The 20580-nt window shown below is 35.4% G+C and overlaps 1 protein-coding gene across 1 annotated transcript; it reads left to right on the top strand.

The window, feature by feature from the left end:
* The first annotated feature begins 2867 nt into the window (after positions 1 to 2867).
* On the top strand, positions 2868 to 13995 carry LOC138316972 (histidine N-alpha-methyltransferase-like). The gene is made up of 7 exons (XM_069258607.1): positions 2868 to 3044; positions 6991 to 7129; positions 7924 to 8026; positions 8434 to 8537; positions 8702 to 8779; positions 10904 to 11080; positions 13560 to 13995. The coding sequence occupies exons 1-7, from the start codon at positions 2868 to 2870 to the stop codon at positions 13745 to 13747; spliced, it is 966 nt and encodes a 321-aa protein (XP_069114708.1). The 3' UTR covers positions 13748 to 13995.
* The last annotated feature ends 6585 nt before the right edge of the window (positions 13996 to 20580 follow it).

Below are 20580 nucleotides of genomic sequence, written 5' to 3'. Positions count from 1 at the left end.
TATGCACATAATATAAAGACAAAACCACATCATATATTGGTGTATGCACATAATATAAAGACAAAACCACATCATATAAAGACAAAACCACATAATATAAAGACAAAACCACATAATATATTGGTGTATGCACATAATATAAAGACAAAACCACATCATATAAAGACAAAACCACATAATATAAAGACAAAACCACATCATATATTGGTGTATGCACATAATATAAAGACAAAACCACATCATATATTGGTGTATGCACATAATATAAAGACAAAACCACATAATATAAAGACAAAACCACATCATATATTGGTGTATGCACATAATATAAAGACAAAACCACATCATATATTGGTGTATGCACATAATATAAAGACAAAACCACATCATATAAAGACAAAACCACATAATATAAAGACAAAACCACATCATATAAAGACAAAACCACATAATATAAAGACAAAACCACATCATATAAAGACAAAACCACATCATATAAAGACAAAACCACATCATATAAAGACAAAACCACATAATATAAAGACAAAACCACATAATATATTGGTGTATGCACATAATATAAAGACAAAACCACATCATATAAAGACAAAAGCACATCATATATTGGTGTATGCACATAATATAAAGACAAAACCACATCATATAAAGACAAAACCACATCATATAAAGACAAAACCACATCATATATTGGTGTATGCACATAATATAAAGACAAAACCACATCATATAAAGACAAAACCACATCATATAAAGACAAAACCACATAATATAACGACAAAACCACATAATATATTAAAGATTTACCGCATAAGACAGCTATGGCTTTCCATATATGTTAGTTCCCTTCTATATGTCAGTTCCTGATATACTTTCGTTATATAACCAATAAAACAGGACTGGTGACAATCGAAATCTCTTTTTTCTAATAATATTTTCTGCGTATTTCCATACACTTTACGATGTTTTACATAACAAGGAGCATTACAAGTTCTAATTGCCAAAAACGAGTGATCTTTGGAACCGTTTACCAACCATGATAACGTGCGTGCTACTAGTATGTGTTTGATACATGTGTTATAATATAAGACTCTTTCATATGTGGATATGAAGGATAGGGATATTCTACCCGAGGGTCATAAAATGTAGTAAAACCCGAGGCTTGCCGACATTTTGTGATCCCAAGGGTAGAATATCCCTATCCTACATATCCACTTATGAAAGAGTATTTTTCTTTCATACCTCAACGTTTTATTAAAATTTTACAACTATAATATCCCGCCATTTTGAAAAAAAAAACTCAAAGAAATCCACCGCTGAAAGTCAATTTCTAGAAAAATTACGAGATATTTTCAACAAAAATTCCATTGTTTGCATCTTTTATAGTAAAACCAGTCAAGTTTGTGAAAAAAATGTTAAAATTATACCGAGGAAATAGAATTTTTGTTAACGCCGTGACGTCACGAGGCTTTATTGCATGGGTAGCCAGGCAATACAGCCTCAGGCGGCATGAGTGTATTGCCCTGGATCAGCCAGTATTACACCCGTAGGTATGAAAGAAAATAGGTGATATCATTCCCATGGCCAGCCTCAATTCTGATAGTATGTTATAACACATGCAATTTATGATGACAGTTTGTATCTAGATTTAGATTGGTACTATTTTTTACAATAATGGTAAACAGTACTCAAAGAAAACAACCATGACTTTCACCGGGATTTGTCTGGAAGAAAAACATTTGCGTAGTTATTGGAAAATCAGTGCTATTCTTTCTTCCTTTTCCCTTTCTCTCTACCTTTGTCGGTCTCATTTGTCGTTCGCGGCCACTAATACGATATTTGATTTCAAAGTATGTTCACATATGCTAAATTCCTCCACGTACATGTTATTTGAAGGAAAGGCAAATGCACTTTGAGTTTTTGATTCCGACATTACTGAAACTTTCTGAAAATACCGAATAAATATAATCCTTAGTACCTCTAATACCATATTTACTGTACTTATAAATAGTGTCGTAAAATATACACCAGTCATGTGATGATATGTATGTGCAATATTGATTTTTGTAGTTCATATTTAACAGTATTTTGTTGGAAAGGCAGTCTGACTTTATCCCATCTGTACAAATACAACCAGTAGCTATATATCAGTATACGAAGACACGGGTAAGTAGTGACGACTAATTTGATTGGTTTAAAGCGTTTCAATTAGAAATCACTTTAATCAGGTTTACATTGATTTGTTTTAATTGTCTTCAATTCACATTCAAATTATTCACATGAAAATATATAAAAACAAAAAAATCCTTCTGATTGTGACATTGTAGAAGTTCAACTTGTATTTCCTGTATTAATGGAACAGTATTTAATTCCCCATTTGCAAATTTGTTTCATTTTTCGATACTATAGGTTTTAAATGATCTGGGAAAGACTGGTGATTCTGGTTATAAAATACATTATACTGTTTTCTTTAATGAACTTTTGCCTGCCAATTACTAAATATTGCAATGGTTGTATTGACAGAAACCTTGAAAATGATATCAAGGTGAATATTCTTGTTCTCAACTTTGGAAAGTATAACTGACTGTCTTCATGAAAATAATTGATAATACAGTTTTGGCGTAGGTTTATTCGTTGTATACACCGCAAATCGACGTCATTGGATATAAGGATTAAGTGATACAGATATATAAACTACATATAATACATCATATTTAGGGTTGGGGACACGCATGATTCGTGATGAAAGATGTACCTCGAGCGACAAACTAGAACAAAACAACATCCAATCATTGTAAATTGTAAGTTGACACTTTCTAATTGTTGTAATGGTATGTACATTAGACAAAATGTCGGATGAACTAAAGCGGAAATTGGTAGCAGGATTGAAGTCAAACCAAAAGTACATACCTTTTTGGTACAAATACGACGAAGTTGGATCAAGGCTTCAAACGGAAATTTACCAGATTGATGACGATTATTATTTAACTGCAAGTGAAACATGGATTCTGCAACACCACGTACAGGTATATAATACTCATTAGAGCTTGGATTTGATTTGATTAGTTTTTATAAAGTTCAATCTGCGATCCCAGGTGTCCATTGCGCTGTTGCTTACTAACCCCTGGGACTGTAGCCCGCATATGCTGTGGTTCTAAGAACAAGCGTGTACAAGGTATCGGCACCATGCACTCAACAGGACTTTGCTGTGGCAGACGACTATTTACAGCTGAGAAACAATATAAAAATTGTATAATAACCGACTTAATGGGACAATTCAGTCTAAGAGTACATTGAATTTGCAGTTGTAAAGAAAGTAAGATTATTTGGTTTTACTGTGATATACCTGGAAAACCCACTGTGGTGAAATGTAGGTGAAAATGTTCAAACTGGCTCGTTGTCCGCCATTACACATTGTGGTCGGACGTGTTGTATGTCGAACTGTGAGTCCCTTGCTAGTGGAATAGAGCAGCTTTGGTCTTAGAATTACTCAAATCACTTTTACAGTAGTGTGTTTACTGTATTATGCGCAAGCCCCTGTAAAAAAACAATTTGATCAACTCATGGTTATGTATTGATTTATTAAACTTACGTGGCATTGGCTCGGGTATGAGAACAGCGTACAAGTACATATTGTATCTGCTGAATGGTATTGCTAGACGATTTGGAATTTCAATGGGTTCAATTAAAATACTCCCCCAAAATGCCATGTTTTGTTTCGTGGTTATGTAACAGAATAAGTGGAACTTAATTGTCCATTTAAATAATGATCACAATTAACAAAATTAGAAGTAATCAAACATTTCAAAGTTATGTACAAGTTGCGAGTCATGTTAAATTTATCACTTTAAAATATCAAGAACGTACATACATGTAGTGTGTATAAGCAAAGTGTACCGAATAATACCCGGAGTATGTTTTGAGACATGAAATATTGGGCTATATTAAGCGGATCCAATCGAATCAGGAGGATTTGAGTAATGAACTATTCATGAGTCCACGCGGTCTATGATTCAAATGCGGTCTATGGCCCCAGGGGTTAGTAAGTGATAGTACAAACACCTGGGTCTGAGGATGAAGAAAGTTTTAATCGTACTTGAATCTAACTAACTACACATTATGTAGTTTTATCTCCATAAGAAAACCTGTGAATTATAGTTGATCTGTTTAATTGTATCGCTATCTTCATCATTTTATACCAGGTAACAAGATACTTACTGAATTACATTTAAAACGAAAAAAAAACCAAGAGGTCCATGGGCCTTGACGGTCATCTGAAAGCCATTTCACCAAATTATAACAAAAGGAGGGAAAAACAAATATTTGGTGAAATAGAAACCCAAACAACGGTGTTTGGCAGAGTCACTATGGTGTTGCGAATTAACATTGCAGTCAGATAAATCTCAATTATAACCAGAAACACATTTCATGATTGTATAAATATGTATTGAAATAAGCTGGTAAGAACTGAAAAATACGAAACAAAACATATTATCAGTTAAACTGTCTATGAAAATGTACAATTAGTGAATTACAGAGTTAATATCATAACAAGAGATCCCAGAGGGATCTTGGCGCCCACCAAAGAATGATCTATGTCTGACAATGGAAAGATGGATCTTTTCTCTACTTTTCAAACTTGTTCAAACATACTACATATAAAATTTGAGACAGATCCCTTCGGTACTTTCTGAGAAATAGCGATAACAAACTTTGAGTATCAAAATCCAGGATGGCTGCCTGGCGGCCATTTTGTTGACCGATCGGTTCCAAAACGCAATATGCACAACTAGGTCCCTAGGGAAACCTACATATGAAATTTGAGAAAGATCCCTTTGGTACTTTCTGAGATATATCGATAACAAACTTAAAATATCAAAATCCAAGATGGCTGCCTGGCGGCCATCTTGTTGACCGATTGGTCCCAAAATATAATATGCACAACTAAGGCCTTATGGGAACCTACATATGAAATTTGAGACAGATCCCTTCGGTACTTTCTGAGAAATAGCGATAACAAACTTTGAGTATCAAAATCCAAGATGGCTGCCTGGCGGCCATCTTGTTGACCGATTGGCCCCAAAATGCAATATGCACAACTAGGGCCCTAGAGAAACCTACATATGAAATTTGAGAAAGATCCCTTTGGTACTTTCTGAGATATAGCGATAACAAGAATTGTTAACGGACGGACGGAAGGACGGACGACGGACCACGGACAAAAAGAATTTGAATAGCCCACCATCTGTTGATGGTGGGCTATTAAGAGGACGAAATGTCCAATCGAGGTTCAATTACACCTAATACAACTCGTCCCCATGTAACTACAAAGGACCGAGATTGTCATGATACAACAAGATGAGCCGAAGGCTATTTTGACCGATAATATGCACAAAATTACACATAAGAATCGGATAACTGTACTACATATCTAAATTAAAAGGTGATACACAATTATACAATGGCATATGAAACCTGTTTATCGATACCAACAATGGCATGAGCGATGATCTACAATGTACATTTTAGCCCGAGAAAAGTGGGGCTGATGTTTACGCTAAAAAAACTCGCTAATATGACATTTCCATATATCAACAACACAAAATATGGATATACAACTATATCTGATAGCCTAAAAGACTATATTAAAACACTTACAATAATGTGCTGTGCCTCGGGTTTGATGGAAATCAAATAACTGCATGAACACATGGCCGAAATATTCAGGAACACATGGCCGAAATATTCAGAACAATGCTGAACGCCTGTAGTGCGTTAAAGGGAGATAACTCCTATTCACCGTTAACTGAATTTGACCTTACAGATAAATTTACCGCTATTATTTAAAAGGAATGGGTAATATCAAGAAATCTTTAGTGCAGTTTTTAGACAATTTCATGATAAAATAACATTTCCAAAACATGACACGCTATATAAAATCTTTTCTCATTCCCAAAAGGTTATTTGATGAAAATTGGCCAAAATTTTATGATGTGCTTATGACTATACTAGCTTTTTCAAAACAAATTCCTCATCTTCTCCTTTTGGGGTCACACCCCTACTGCCCCAGTGAGGGGTCAGAGCCATCGTATATACAAAATTTCTTCACATTTCCCCAAAGATGTTTCTGACCAAAGGAGGGGTATCACTTTGGGCCGTTTTACAGCCACTCAGCGATTAGCAAAATATTTTGCATGAAGATACATTAAGGTCAGCTGCATATTATACATTTAGGGGACATTTTACTATTCAGAATATCCGATTTCTTCTGCGATCATGATAATTTCAGAGATCAAAGGTCAATGGATGAAAAATCACATTTTCATTGTTTAAGTCATAATTAATTAAATATTAGAATAGAAATAAAAAAAACTTTTGCAGATTTCGCCTGTAAATATTGGGTTTGTGATGTTCAGTTCAGAAAAATGATGAAAAATTCAAAAAGCAGCGTTTTCAAGGAATTTTTCTCGTATTCCCCTATTGGACCCTTTCCTCAGGCCCAGTGGGGTCAGAGTCACCATTTATACAAAAACTGTTCCCCTTACCCTTAGAATGTTTCTGGCCAAATTTGGTTAAAATCCGTTGAAAACTTTTTGACTAGTAGCGTTTTAAATAATTACCAAAATGTCCCCTATTGGGCCCCGCTCCTCATGCCCCAGGTGGGTTAGAGTCACAATTTTTACACAATCTGTTTCCCTTCCCCTAAGGATGTTTCTGTCTAAATTTGGTTAAAATAAAAAAAAATCTTTTTGGCTCATAGCGATCCAAAAGAAAAACTAACGCACGACGCACGACGCCAGACGCACGGCGCACGGCGGCCGGCGCACGACGCGGACAGTGCACGATGACAATAGGTCATCTTGACCCTTCGGGTCAGATGACCTAAATTATTGTATGTCAAAAGTTATTTGGACAATTTTGTTTTGGAAGAAAGTTTAAGAGAAGTCGTTATATTCCTATTGAATGTTGCAGGATATCATCCCGAATGTTCCCAATGATTTGACCTTGGTTGACCTCGGTAGCGGTGACTGCGCTTTGACGCGGTTTGTTATCGACGAACTGATCGAACGACAGAACACACTGACATTTTATCCCTTGGACATATCAGGAGGTATGATTGATGAAAGTTTTTATCTGCCTTTGAACCCATTAATACTAAAAAATACCCCTGCACATGCGTCAAACGACGTTCAATCAACATTATGTAAGGCTGTTTCCCATTTATACAGCCTTCAGATTTACAACATATCAGTACAAAAATAAAATATTATTACCAAGCAGCCACTGCACTAAAGCAGTGTAGAGAGGACAGGATACATGATCACATGTATACATTTCTGCTTTTTTTCTGGTATTTGTTATTTATTTTTTATTACTTTGAGTCTTTATTCTGTTTGCGTTGTGATCATGTGGAACTGCAAATAATTTCGAAAGTAAACTTTCGAGTTTCATTTTAAACAGGTAAATTTACGTTTTGGTTTAAAAAGATTAATTGATTATCACTTCAAATCTCTGTTAAGCCTGATATAATCACTTGAATCAAAGTATGCTTGAAGATCATGACGAATATCTTCTCAGCCAAGCGTCTGCAGTACCATGAGTTATCCCCTTCTTTCAAATCTTATGTTTTATACCTACACCAGATGTTTCAGTTTATCTAAAACCACATCGATAGCTATTACCGTCATTTATATTTTGTAAGTGTATGTTTATAGTGTTTGTGAGGTTGTGATAGAATTGCAAAATAGATATGTTTTAAAAAATTAATAAATAAGTGTGAATATATTTAAGCATCGGTTGTCATTTTTTGACATTGCTGTATTACATACGATGAGTGTTTTAACATATTCAGCGGTGTCCATGTGGCTTAGATCCTCGCATTTCAACCTTGAATCTTTTCTTCAGAGTACTTGTTTAAAGCAGCAACAAAACTGAAAGAGGAATATGGTGACTCGCTCACAATTCACCCGATAGCATCTAATTACAAAGAAGGAATAGAAGAACTCAGGTAGGTGAATGTATCAACACAATATAATTCATTATAGTTTACTTCGTTTTAACATTTACATAACCATACTCTGTGACATTGGACAATTGCATTGGGTTTAGAAAACTGCTCCTCTCCACAAACATACATTTGACGAAGCGTTTATCACTCTCATTTATTGTATATGTTTCAAAGAATCAGTGAACTATGTTAAAACATACACTTACCAAACATGTAAGATTTTGAAAAAAACGTTGAAATCATTTCTATTTAAACGCCTTATTTCCCGGGATGGTTTTTATCCCGTGTAAATATGGCACCATATGCAGCCGGCGATCTCATTACTACTTGCAAAGCAATTAACCTTTGCTTATAAATCAGGAATGCACAATGATATAGTCTTTTAACTGTTTTCTGATGTCTTATAGACAAATCAAAGGCACAAAACTGATTCTTTGGATAGGGACGATATTCAACCTGTCATATGATGATCAAATTGATATACTGAGACTCATCTCAACCGTAATGACAGGTATGTGTTTTAAACATTAACAAAGGGAAGATTTGGTACTATACAACGTATTTCATCCATATTTTTTCGCTTTTTGGAAGAGAATGAGTGGTGTATTTATAATTTCTATTTTTCATATCATATTATTTTTAATATTTCAATTAATTGACATATATCCTTTGCAGATCAATGTCGACTGGCATTTTCGGCTGATATCACTCTGAGTAGACATACTGTTCTAAAGGCCTACGATGATGATGACGGTAATTCTGTTTCTAATTGAGTTTAACATTTTTGAAATGAATTTCTTTATTTACATTTTTATCAATTTATTATTTTTTCTTGTAATCATATTTTTAAATCACTTCTTACCACTTTGAATCGATGGTCTTTGGTCAAATTATACCAAAAACAAATTTTGTTTTATAATAAAGATAAAAATAATATGGCCAACCCCATGCCGGATGATATAATTATTATATCAGTTGTATCAGTCCGATTCGTTCTTACCAAACAGCATGGAAATAAAAACGTTTTGAAAATGTGGTCGCTACCTCACAATTGGTTTATGACTTTTTCGATACATGTTTAAGCACGTTATATCCAAATCATCAGTCTTAACACTATATAGACCTGTGTATAACGACACAATTAAACCTGTGTATAGCAACACAATTAAACCTGTTTATAGCAACACATTTAAACCTGTGTATAACAACACAATTAAACATGTGTATAACAACACAATTAAACCTGTGTATAACGACACAAAATTAAACCTGTGTATAACAACACAATTAAACTTGTGTATAACACCATTAAACCTGTGTATAACAACACATTAACTTTAAATAACCTGTGTATAACAACTTAAACTGTGTATAACGACACAATTAACCTTGTATAACAACACATTAAACTTGTGATAACGACACAATTAAACTGTATAACAACACATTAAACTGTGTATAACAACACAATTAAACTGTGTATACGACCAATATGTGTATAACACATTAAACGAAACACAATTAAACCTGTGTATAACGACACATTAAACCTGTGTATAACAAACAATTTAACAGTGTATAAGTAACTTGTAACAACACATTAACTGTATAACAACATAATGTGTATAACAACACAGTTTGTAAACCTGTTATAACAACACAATTAAACCTGTGTATAACAACACAATTAAACCTGTGTATAACGACACAATTAAACCTGTGTATAACAACACAATCACAAAATTAAACCTGTGTATAACAACACAATTAAACCTGTGTATAACAACACATAACTGTATAACAACACAATTAAACCTGTGTATAACAACACAATTAAACCTGTGTATAACAACACAATTAAACCTGTGTATAACAACACAATTAAACCTGTGTATAACAACACAATTAAACCTGTGTATAACAACACAGTTAAACCTGTGTATAACAACACAGTTAAACCTGTGTATAACAACACAGTTAAACCTATGTATAACAACACAATTAAACCTGTGTATAACGACACGATTAAACCTGTGTATAACAACACAGTTAAACCTGTGTATAACAACACAATTAAACCTGTGTATAAAGACAACCTGGTTATGAAATTTGGAGGTTTTATAGACAGGTTTGACTGTATTTGTAATAATGAGTATTTACATTCAACAGTGTAAAAACAAAATGTCAATAAAGATAAAAAGCATAATTAAAGCGTAAACTGTACATTTTTAACAAGCTGTTGTCAGTTAGATACTTGATATGAAAAAGGTGTCAAATTTGTTAAAAATAATGAAGTTGATGCGACGTCCGCCAGTCCTATATAAACCTTTTGTTTTAAAGAACCAAGCCATTACGTCAACTATACAGTCTGTACCAAAACATAATTGTAAATATCAGATTAATTTTGGATCATCCTTTTCCTATTCTAAAAATATCTTTATCCTCATCAAGGATTTATAAGTGAGATACGTCCCTGTCCTCATATTACCCTTTACAATGTGACTTTGAGTGAATCGCTCGCTTTCATTGAGAGAGGATATAAGATTTGCCCCTTTGTCGAACATTTCAGAGTTTAGAAAAGTGGTGCACAGCTCCTATAATACGCTGTTTAAGAAAGCATTAGATAACTCGACTGGTTTGGCCATTTAAACAGCAATGAAAAGCGCCAGAGATTTTATTTTGGCGAAAATAAAACCTGGCGTAATTTGCTCCCATTCTGGCATATAACATTTACCTGTATTTTAAAAAAAACCACTTAAACTCTTGTTGTAAGATTTTACTTATATTTATATCGGATATGTAAATTAATATACAATTTACATTGTTTTGTTAGGTCAGATTTATCTAATTGTTTTCATTCATCTTCTGTTATCTAAGGCTGTAAACAAAGATTAAATGTTAACGGAATTACTAGGCTGAACACGGAGGAAGGCAGTGTGATCGACCTAGACAAGTTCTCGTATCACATAGATTTCATACGCAACACAAATCCTGAATTCACGAGTTACGTGAGGTCCTACATTGAAGCTAAAGAGGATGTCCAGTACTCTATACGTAAGTTTGATTGTAGCCAGTATAAATATGTTACGTATGAAATATGTGAACATAGAATAGTGCTGCAGAAACATAAATTGTAACGTTGTTGTTCTTCCCTAATGGGTACGCGATTAAATTGGGTTCAATACCGGAGACGCATGCTTGTTGTGGACTGGACTGGGTCGATCATCCGTGACCAGGTAACTCAGCGGTAGAGCATTCGGCTAGTAGTCGAAGGTCCCGGGTGCAAATCCACGTCTGTCCGCTACATTTTCTCCTGTCCTGTTACAAAATTGGGGCCCAACTACCCACGATGGTAGTATAAGGGTCTGGTATGTCTTCGAGGGCGAAGACTTTGAAAAGAGAGGGAGGATTGTAGCGGGATTAAACTGGGATTAAACTGGATCGATCATCGGTGACCAGGTCGATCAGAGCTAGAGCATTCGGCTTGTGTTTGGAGGTCCCGGGTTCGCATCGAGGTCTGGCCGCTACATTTTTTCTTCCCTTGTTATATGATATTTGTTATTGACAGTCCATGCAAATTCCATTAGAGGGCCAATTCAGTAACACAAATAACCACGAAGCAAAGTAGTTCATAAAAGTGTTTTTCTACCATCCTTAAGGTGGTCGTCTCATATTCCCCAAAGTTTTTCCGTAGTTCAATATTTTGTGTACAGTCGAAACTCGTTATCTCAAAATTCCACGGACCAACGAAAATACTTCGACTCATCCGGAATTCGACTCAAACGTAATGTCATTAGGTTTGATCGGTTATGACTGTTACAGAGGGGTACATGCCTATAACCGTGATCAGCATATGATCGTGATTTTCTAACTATTAAAGTTTGTATTAAAATCATTTTAGTTATATGTTTTCATATGTTTTTGGATTTTTTTAAATAAATAAAAAAAATTGAATTACGATAATATGTTCGTCACGAATAAAAGGCATGAACCCTGATTTCCCGTAGGTGGTATACCGACTTCAATAGTTCATACAATGTTCATCAAACTTATACGGAATATAGTAGCCGAAGAAATAAAAACAAGCATCTTTCTTATTTTAGAATTTAATGGTATTTCAAAATAATAACATAGCAATGTGAACAATAGTTTTCACCTACCGTAAGCAGACTACACTCTCTGTTTCCGGCTATCAAGCTCATGTTCACTTATATTGGTTAATACAATTTACGGTAAATGAAACGAAAGTAAATTTCTAAATTTCTATACCAACGAAGAAATACATTGTATGACTAAGATACTCGTAAATATGCAACGACTAGTTAAACATTTAACATTGTGGGTTTGTTAAATTATTTTGCACTATCGAAATTTCATACAAGTCTTTAAAAAAATTTGTATTTGTTTTATGAAGTAAATATGTTGTTATGCATCTTTTTTCAAAGTTTCGAAGAAATTGAACCTTCCATTTTTTCTTAATCGATATTCAAATTTGTCATTTTTGAGTCGTTTCTACACATGAAAAACAGCATTAGTATGCACTAAAACCGTTCCGTAAATAAAAATCTTTTGGTGCATATATTGTTTAATTGATGTGATATATATCAATGTTTTTTCATGAGAAAATGCTTTACTTCTCGTAATTAATTTTTAGTGATAATGTTTGGAGGAAATTGGGTTAAAAATCCATATAAATTACCAAAAACATTCACATAGAAATGAAAATAGATCAAAATTGTAAATTTAAATTTCATAGAAAAATAACAGACTAAAAAGTGACATAGTTGTTTTTGTTTAGGCAATTTTCAAGAAAATTGAACCACAAATTTCCAAGTTATAGCATTTTTAGAACAATAAAATTGAAAAGGACGTTCATCACAGTAGAGTTATCTCCCCTATTATATATACTTTCTATATATTTACTGTAGGTTCTCCTGTTACAATATAGCCTAGATGTCAATAATTTTAGTTTTAAAATAAATAAAAATGTTTAATTAATATATATTTAATATGAAATAGCAATAGATGGTTAATGGGATAATTAGTGTTTTCAATTTTGAAGCTAATAAAATAATTTAGTCACAAATTCAAACTTCAGAAAAAGGGATATTAATCAAATCACGGTCATTCAAATGCTTGAAGAGCTGGGGGTACTGTCATAGCTCAAGGGTCTGCATGAAAAAAATCATGATTTGTCTCTCTTACCATGAGATTACACTTCAAGTTGGCAAATAAACAGAAATACTGATATATATGTTTCAAGTTATCAACTAAATTTCTATTTAAATTACTAACCGTATAGTTACACGATTGTGTACACTTTAACTATACCTCTGCCGCAGCATATTAATAAATTGCAATATAAATGCAATATGAATGAAAATGAAGCTAACCGCGTGGCGGACATTCAGGAGGATTGGCCTTTATCTAAAGAAAAACAAGATTACCTTTCAATTGATACAGAGTGCATGTATCTCTTATATAGGTTTGAACTAAAATATCGCACACTTGAAACAGTGTTTTTATTTTACAGCTGGTTTATCTATAGACTTGGCGATGAAGAAGGGAGAACATCTTTACCTTCACGAAGGTACTGGACTCAGCTGTAAATATACACTGGAACAGTTACAAACCATTGTCGAGAAAGCTGGACTCCGATTGGCTGGAACTTTAATAGACAAGGAGAAACATGCTGTTTTCTGTCAATGTGTAACAAAATAAAGTAAATAACAAAGTCATATACAATCTTTTTAACATTATTCCTGTGAAGCATACAATATTGAATTTTGCCAAAGTAGGCACAGGTTATTCTTTGTATATGCAAGCACATCTATGTGTGCGATTTGTGGTGTCCCCGTCCTGGGATGTACCGGATTTAACACTATGAATCCCCAGCTTCACAAACGTGATAACGCCATATTGGATTAACGAATTTAAAAACAAAACCAAAGTGGGAGCTACCTCCCTTGGATCAGTACAATTTTTTTTTTCAATTGGACATCAAGATACATCATTAATGTATGTATTATATCAAAAGTGAACTGGGTTTTTTTCTGCCAAGAAATAAGAAATTGCAAATATCACACAACTATCAGTATACTTGACTTTAGTGAAAATGATAGCAATGTTCACTAATTATTCAATAATTCAACTTGTTACAACTAGCAAATATTCATTTTTATATGCAGTTAAGCTGCAAATACCTAAAAGTTAAGTCCTCCTATGCACAAGTCCAATCTCTAGACTTTTCTATATGCTAATTGATTGTAACAATAACTTATTTACAGTCTTATCATTTGTAGTAACTTTAGAACGCCTCTTTTTATGTCAGAATAGTCTTTTCCATTTTCCTTCCTTTCCTGATCCCGATCGCGCGTTTCCAGATCTCTGTCTTCATATTCCAGTAGTTCAGGCAGTTTGGTCCGTAATTTCCTCCCGAAAAGTAATTCTCCTGGACTTTTCCCTGTCGTTGCATGCGGAGAAGACCGATACATGAATAGATACTTCTGTAGCTCCTCTTTCCAACTTTTCCCTTCTGCTTGTGCTATTTTTAGACGTTTCAACAGTGACCTATTTTGCCTTTCGATTTCTCCGTTCGATTGGGGGCAAATAGGGGTAATCCGTCGGTGCACAATGCCATTTTCCTTGCAGTAATCCTTAAACTGTGAGCTCACAAATTGTGGTCCATTATCACTTGTAATAGATAATGGAAGTCCATGCGTTCCAAAAATGTGGGACAACACGTCAATTACGCGTTTGGTCGTCGTAGATTTCATAGGAACGACTTCTAACCAACGAGAGTAGTAATCTACCAGTGTAAATAACACATCGCCTGATGGGAGCGGTCCCAAAAAGTCTACTGCTACATGTTCCCATGGTCTGGATGGAAATGCTGTACGTGTCATGGGTTCAGGGGACTCCGGTTTAGACACTAATTGACAACCGTAACATGATTTACAGTATGATTCTATATCTCTGTCCATTTGAGACCACCATACCTTACTCCTGAGTCTCTGCTTCATTGCAACAATCCCTGGGTGTCCCTCGTGTCCCAGTGTTACAATATGACTCCTCAATTCCTGTGGGATCACAATTCGCGTTCCGCGTAAAATCAAATTTCCCAGTGCACATAACTCTGACTAAACTAGTAAGAACTGTTTATACTCTGATTCATACCATCTGCCGGACAGCAAACATTTTCTGATATCTTCACATTCTGGATCATCCCTTGAAACACGGTCAATATCTGCCATATTCAATGCTACAGGTGTTGCCTCTTCCGCAATCAGACGCACGTACTCCTCGGTCTCGGTTTGATTCCTTGTCAAATTACCAGATGACGATGACAGTAACCTGGATAACGAATCGGCAATGTTTTTAGATCCTGAAATGTATCTCACTTTGTAACGGTACGACTGCATGCGTAACACCCATCTTTCTACACGAGCACATGGCTTGGATTTTGGTGAAAACATAAACTCCAAAGACTTATGGTCGGTAAGTAATTCGAACTCTTGAACGAATAGGTATACATGGAACCTTTCGCACGCCCATACAAGTCCTAGTGCCTCCCTTTCTGTTTGGGAATATCGACGTTCCACATCCGTTAAAGTACGACTCGCATAACAGATAATTTTTTGGACTCCCTCCTGTTCCTGTACCAAAACTGCTCCGAGACCCACTGGACTTGCATCTGTAATTACCTCTGTTGTGGCATTGATGTCAAAATAAGCCAATGTCGTAGCTTAAGCCAACTTTCGTTTCAATGTTCTGAACGACCTCACCTGTTCCGAACCCAAAACAAACTTGACATTTTTCCTTGTTAACCGATGCATTGGTTCGGTGATGGTTGCGAGGTTAGGTATAAAACGACCCATAAAGTTCACCAGTCCCAGGAAACTCTTTATCTCAGAAACTGACTGTGGTGCTCTAGCCTGCAACACTGCGCTTACTTCGAGTCGTTGAGTTTAACTCTTTGTGATGATAATACGTGTCCCATGAATTCAATATGATCCATACTTAACACACATTTGTCCGAGTTCAATGTAATCCCTTTTTCTCGCAATCTCTGTAAAACATCTTCAAGATTGATATCGTGGTCCTCCTGGGATTTTCCATATACCACAACAAATCAAAGATACTTTTGACACCTGGCAGTCCTTCAAACACTTGTTGTATTACTTTATTGTACATCTCAGGTGCACAACTCACACCAAAATTTAAACGTTTATAACAATAGGTACCCTTGTGTGTCATGAATGTCGTGATCTCGCGTGACTCTGGTGTTAATTCCAGTTGATGGTAGGCCCATTTGATATCTAGCTTGGTGAACACCTGGCTCTGGTTAAGGTCCTATAGAATCTCGTCGATAATTGGTATAGGATTACGTTCCCGTATTACAGCAGAATTTGCACGACGCATGTCGACACACAATCTAATATCACCGTTAGGTTTCGGCACGACGACAACTGGTGAAATCAATTCACTTGGGCCTTCCACTTTCTCTATGATGTCTAACTTTTCCAGCTCATCCAGCTTGTTTTCTAATTTCTCCCTTAAGTGGTAAGGAATTCTTCTGACAGGTTGAACAACAGGTTTTACATCTTTGTTTAAAGGAATGTTCAATTGGAAATCTTTGAGTTTCCCTTCATCTTTACACAAATCAGGATATTTTCCCAACTTTGTTTATTTTTTTCTTGGTCATTCATCACCACGTTGATCTGTGGCACTGTAATGTTCAGAATTCCTAACTTTTGCGCAGTTTCCTTACCTAATAAAGCTTGTCCGTTTTCCTCCACAACATAGAATTCAGCTCGTTCTCTTCTACTAGGAATACAAATGTCAGCTGTGAAACAACCTGCTACTGTTAAAGGTTTCTCGTTGCCGTAAACAAATAGTTTCTTGTTTGTTAACCGTGTATCACACACACTTAATATTTCATACTTTCCCATAGCTCTCGGTCAATCACATTCACTGATGCCCGAATCTACGACAACTGGTAAGTCGACTCCTCCAATGTTTACATTTATTTATATTCCCTTGTTGATGTCTATCTGCCACTGTAAACAAATACGCTGACTCCTCAGTTTCGTCATGTTCATAAACTGCTTTCACTGACCATTTTCGTGAATTTTCTTTTACAGATGAAATTTTGGTTTTACACACTTTTCCATAATGTCCAATCTTATGACATCTGTTACATTTTTTTCCCTTTGGCTGGGCAATGTGAATCTGTTCGTATATGTCCTTCTCTGTCACATGCGTAGCATGACCCCTTCACCGCGTGCTGTTTTTCACGTGACCCTGTGTTATTTTTGGAATAGCCATTGTTGCCTTTACGTTTGGCGTTACGTTTTTCATATTTGTGCTCGCCGATTTTGTTGACATTTTCTCTCGGATTTTGTTCAATAGACATAGCTCTGGTTTCCGATATTTCCAGTGACTGTGCTAGGTCAATTAATTGTTCTAGATTGACATTGTTTCCCTCCAAAATTTTCTTTCTCAATCGCTGCGATGCACATTTTTCAATGACCTGGTCCCTAATGCTCTCATTAACGTTATGAAATCCACAATGGACTGCTTTTTGACGAAGTCTAGTTATAAACTGATTCACAGTTTCTGTTGATAACTGAGCCATGGCGCGAAATTGTGAGCGCTCGTAAGCCACATTTACTTGGGGGTTGAAATACTGATTTAAAGCCTCTAATGCCACACCATAAACATTCTCACCTTCTTCTGGATCACGGACATCTAGCGTATAATAAATGTCTTGTACATTTATTCCTGCTGAATGTAAAAGTAGGGCTCTTTTCTGGTTCGGATTAGTTACACCCTTACCGTCAGAAAACAGTTCAAAACCACGCCGCCAATGTTTTCACCTTGTTCCGACTGTGTTTACGTCTCCATACGCATCAAATTTTGCAATGCCACCCACATCCGTGTTAACGGGAAATGCCTCCGCCATCCTCGTCGCCAATATGTGGTGTCCCCGTCCTGGGATGTACCGGATTTAACACTATGAATCCCTACTCCCATAACATGAGAGTCGACTGGTCAGCCGTTTTTTTATCGGACGTTATTTTGCTGACTGTCGACTCTCATTTCCGAAGGCCTATTTCTTTGATGCAGCTTCCGACGTCAGATGAAGGCGGAAGGAAAAGTGCAATAATATCAATATTTCTTGCTCTAACAGTGATAACATTGATGTGTACTTACAGTTTAGGTATTAATTATCCCATTTATCCAGGAAACCCATAATTTGTGGCCTCATAAAATAGTATTTTAGCGGATTAGATATGATGAATCCCTTCCGTAACATTTTGACCTAGTTTTAAATATGGCGGCTGGTTACTACAAAAAACGGAACGTGAATTCAAGCGGGCAGAATGCAAGTAAAAGTAAAGGAAGATCAAGCGTTTTGGGGACTTTGCAATTCGTTTTTTCTCTTTACCGGGCGGATCGCTTTCATCATGAAGTTTTGTCTGGGTCATGAAAGTTTACGTTAGGAGATGTAAATATTTGTTTTAGATGGATTTTACGGCTGCTTTTGTCAAAAAAAATTGTTGATTTATGAAAAAGAGGTAGGTATTTGACATTGATGACGATTTAAATATGATTTAAACGTTTTATATTGTCACAATCCAAACTTTGAAAATGTTACCCTCAGCATCGGGTAAATGGCCTATCGGAAGTTAGAGGTTAGATACGACGTAATGTTCAAAAAGTGTCTCGTCGTGCTATACCTCTAACATTGTTGGAGTATATGAATCCCCAGCTTCACAAACGTGATAACGCCATATTGGATTAACGAATTTAATAACAAAACCAAAGTGGGAGTTACCTCCCTTGGATCAGTACATGTACACAACACGATTAACTGTTAAAGAAAGTATCAGAGGCGCATAAATAAGGGAGGCTGAAGTTGGTTCTGAGTTCCGAGTTCCGTTTAAGCTAAACGGAACTCGGAACCAGTTCCGAGTTCCGTTTAAGGATTTTTTTTTTTTAAATTGGTTCCGAGTTTTACATAAAGGGAAATAGATGTCATTTGGAAACGTATTTACACTCGCTCTATCACAAATTATTCATGACAAAACACAACAGAGAACATTCGTAATATGTTCAAATTACATAAACTGAATTTTTTAAATTTATTTTTAAAAATAAATCCTTAAACGGAACTCGGAACTCGGAACCAACTTCAGCCTCCCATATATATGATTGTACACATTTAAAGCTGGTTAGGTATAGATGCAGAGGGGAGAAGAAATGTACCTTTACGAAGGTTCTGGAAATCAGCTGTAAAAGCACGACTCCGATGAGCTGGAAATTTGATAGAACTTGAGAAACATGCTGTTTTCTGTCAGGGGAAAATTAAAAAATTAAGAACATTACTCTTTATTAAAAGTATTCCTGAGTCAGCACCTACAGATTTTAGTCAAGTCCACGTAAAGTCATATACTTGAGCAAAACATCTCTCTGAGAATAGTTTTATGGTGCCGGGCCCTGTATTGAAACTTTGGTATAGACGTGGTGATAAGATGGATTGGATGAAACGTTTATAGACAAGTGGAACGGGTTGCTTTCTCTTTAGTGTCCTAGCATATGGAAAAATAAAATTATGAGAGTCTGCAAAATTATGTACGAAAGGATAGAAACAGAACGTAGTTAATTAAGTATTAAAATGCAATCAAATAAAATGTATCCATTTATATTAACTCATCCACCACCTGTTGAACGATATACACATATAAATATGATACTTGACTTACACGCGGCGACATGCAGCTACATTGTGTGTGTATGTAAAACATCGTATCTTTCCATGTCTAAATGGAACATGACGTTAAGATTTTACCGTATTCTGTTGATGATGTGTCTGATGTGTAACGTTAAATCCAGCAATCCCTTTATTAAACAGATTTTACCGTATTCTGTTGATGATGTGTGTGATGTGTAACGTTAAATCCAGCAATCCCTTTATTAAACAGATTTTACCGTATTCTGTTGATGATGTGTCTGATGTGTAACGTTAAATCCAGCAATCCCTTTATTAAACACATTTTACCGTATTCTGTTGATGATGTGTCTCTATGTTTACGTTAAATCCAGCAATCCCTTTATTAAACACATTTTACCGTATTCTGTTGATGATGTGTCTGATGTGTAACGTTAAATCCAGCAATCCCCTTATTAAACACATTTTACCGTATTCTGTTGATGATGTGTCTATATGTTTACGTTAAATCCAGCAATCCCTTTATTAAACAGATTTTACCGTATTCTGTTGATGATGTGTCTGATGTGTAACGTTAAATCCAGCAATCCCTTTATTAAACAGATTTTACCGTATTCTGTGGATGATGTGTCTGTATGTTTACGTTAAATCCAACAATCGTTTTATTGTATACATTCCAGCTGTGTGCTGTGTGTTTTTCAGTTATCTACTAAAGAAAATCGCGAATTAAACAAAAACTTCCCTCCTCCTCCACGGCAAAAATCAGTGTCTACAGTAGGTCGTAGGTCTGTAATTACTTCTCAACCTAAGTGATACTTTT

This window comes from Argopecten irradians, chromosome 2, assembly GCF_041381155.1.
Source record: "Argopecten irradians isolate NY chromosome 2, Ai_NY, whole genome shotgun sequence".
Taxonomy (NCBI): domain Eukaryota; kingdom Metazoa; phylum Mollusca; class Bivalvia; order Pectinida; family Pectinidae; genus Argopecten; species Argopecten irradians.
This window is presented reverse-complemented; position numbering and strand designations above follow the sequence as displayed.